Source organism: Sphaeroforma arctica (assembly GCF_001186125.1).
Source record: "Sphaeroforma arctica JP610 unplaced genomic scaffold supercont1.4948, whole genome shotgun sequence".
NCBI classification, from domain to species: Eukaryota; class Ichthyosporea; order Ichthyophonida; genus Sphaeroforma; species Sphaeroforma arctica.
Window position 1 is genome coordinate 1 of NW_014035610.1, and position 2,193 is coordinate 2,193.

The following is a 2,193-nucleotide window of genomic DNA, read 5'->3' on the forward strand; positions in this document are numbered from 1 at the left end:
GCGGATTTAAGTAGCTACCATGCAGTTGCTGTTAAATTAAGTTAAGGTAGTTTACGAAAGATTAATAAATATAAATGGTACACCGGGGGCAACCAGAGTATGTAGGTCTCTTGTTTTTATTGCTGTGCAAAGCAACCCCCACTTCATAGCCCCCTGAAAAGTCCTGAGGAGGTCAAGGCTTACGGCTATCTATGTAAATACATGCGCATAAGCCATAAAGATTAAAGAAGGCCCGCAAAAAGGATCAGATGGACAATACGATTGTTTTGACTTTTTTTGTAGTACGTAAATAACTAAATGCTCTTGACCGCAACATACGTTTTTTAACACCGCGATACTATTGATCTACAGCGGAATTTGCCACAGATATTTGACTCATCGTACTCTGAGGACGTTTCGATCTCTAATCGGATAGATCAGACGCTATTCCTGATTCTACTGATTCACTAATAGCGCGAATAGACGGTGATACAGATACCATAATATTTAACCCCATAGAGAGTACATCGTATGAAACTTGTAAAGTACTGCATATGAGGACAAAGTTTTATTTTTATACCAGATGCCCTATTGTCAGCATTCTTCGTGTAAATACGATATCTTATTTATGATTCTATATTTAATTGTGCTGGGCTGCATGCACGCGTGCACTCAGGCTCGACATTACAGCACCTCGTTTGGTCAGCTTTTTCGCACTTCCTTACATCGTACATCGAAACCGGTAACTACAAGAAGCGATTTATTTAATTGCTATTTTCTAGAGCTTTAGCAGTATAAATGAACTGTTACAAATAAGTTTAATGTATAGTGTGTATGTGTACCTATAGATTATAGAAAGGCCATCACTTCATAGGAAATCGTTCACAAACTAGGCACAAGTAAACGACAGTCAGAGAGAAGTTGATGTGGCGCGTTAGGATGAGCACAGGATAATCGGATAAACGTGTAGTATATATATATATGTATGTATAGTTCGTTCACGAACGTGTTGAGGTGGAATCAAGCACACACAACCACTCGCCAACATCTCGGCAAATAGCGTGTGTCTTGAGCGTACACCCATGAACCACTACATCTCTACATCATAGCCCTACATCCTTAAAATTTAGCCTTACATCGCTAATCACGTCAGTGTCGAGTAACAATCATGGGTAAATCCAGCAAACTGAGAAAGACCACAGACACTGATAAAAATGGTGCAAATAGCTCTAGAAACTCCACCGGGAAGAACATTAAGGAGTCCCACACAGCTCTGGGTAAGTCCGGCACACCAAGTATGGCCTCCCTGGCTGGCCGGTTTGGTAGTTTTAAAACGCTTGGCATGAGCAACTCTAGTAGTAGCAGTATAGGCGGTGGCGGAGGTAATAGTCATAGTAAAAAACTTAGTTTCAAGAGAAAGGGGTCTGATAATGGGCCCATTGGCGTCGTAGAAGAGGCTACTCTCAAGGTTGGGGTGGGAGTGGGGGCCGTTGTGGAAACGGGCGAGGACTCGGGGATAGTAGTGGCAAGCCGTCAAGCGTCACACACCGACCAGCTGTCGACACACACTGTTGATAGTACAACTAGTAGGCGACCAGTGGTTGGGATTGATATGACTACGCTCTCGAGTAGCCTAAAGTCCTCACAAATACGCGTACGGAGAACGAATTCGGGACTGGATCAGCTATCAACAACCACTATTAATAGTGTATCTAGTAGGGGAGTAGTAACTGGGATTGATATGGCTACGCTTACGAGTACCCTAAAGTCCTCACAAATACGTGCGCGAAGAACAAGTTCCGGGCTAGCATCACTGGACAGCGGTCTAGACAATGACCACGCCAGTACACGCTTGAGTGCGTATGAGGATGCCACACTTAAAACGGGGGAAAACAGTAGTGAGGGATCACATGTGTCTATGGAGAGGAATTCGGCTACTTCAAGGTCGTTTGATAGCTTGAATTTGACCATTCAGGGCGAACCAGGAGAGATTTGGCAATTAGATATGGTCGAATTTCAAGAGAAGGTATGATATGTTCTGACAAATAGCTACATACCTTCATTTTGTGAACATTTACACGACAATTTGGTAGATATGCGGTACATTAATCTATATATATATATATATATATATATATATATATATATATATATATATATATATGTGTGTGTGTGTGTGTGTGTGTGTGTGTGTGTGTGTGTGTGTGTGTGTGT

At 42.1% G+C, this 2,193-nt stretch overlaps 1 protein-coding gene across 1 annotated transcript; it reads left to right on the forward strand.

The window, feature by feature from the left end:
* Window positions 1-718: 718 nt before the first annotated feature.
* Window positions 719-2,007, forward strand: SARC_14680 (hypothetical protein; the record flags this gene model as incomplete). The annotated part of the gene is made up of 1 exon (XM_014291188.1): window positions 719-2,007. A coding segment is annotated over exon 1 (860 nt), but the record flags the coding sequence as incomplete, so codon positions are not given.
* Between the last annotated feature and the right edge of the window lie 186 nt (window positions 2,008-2,193).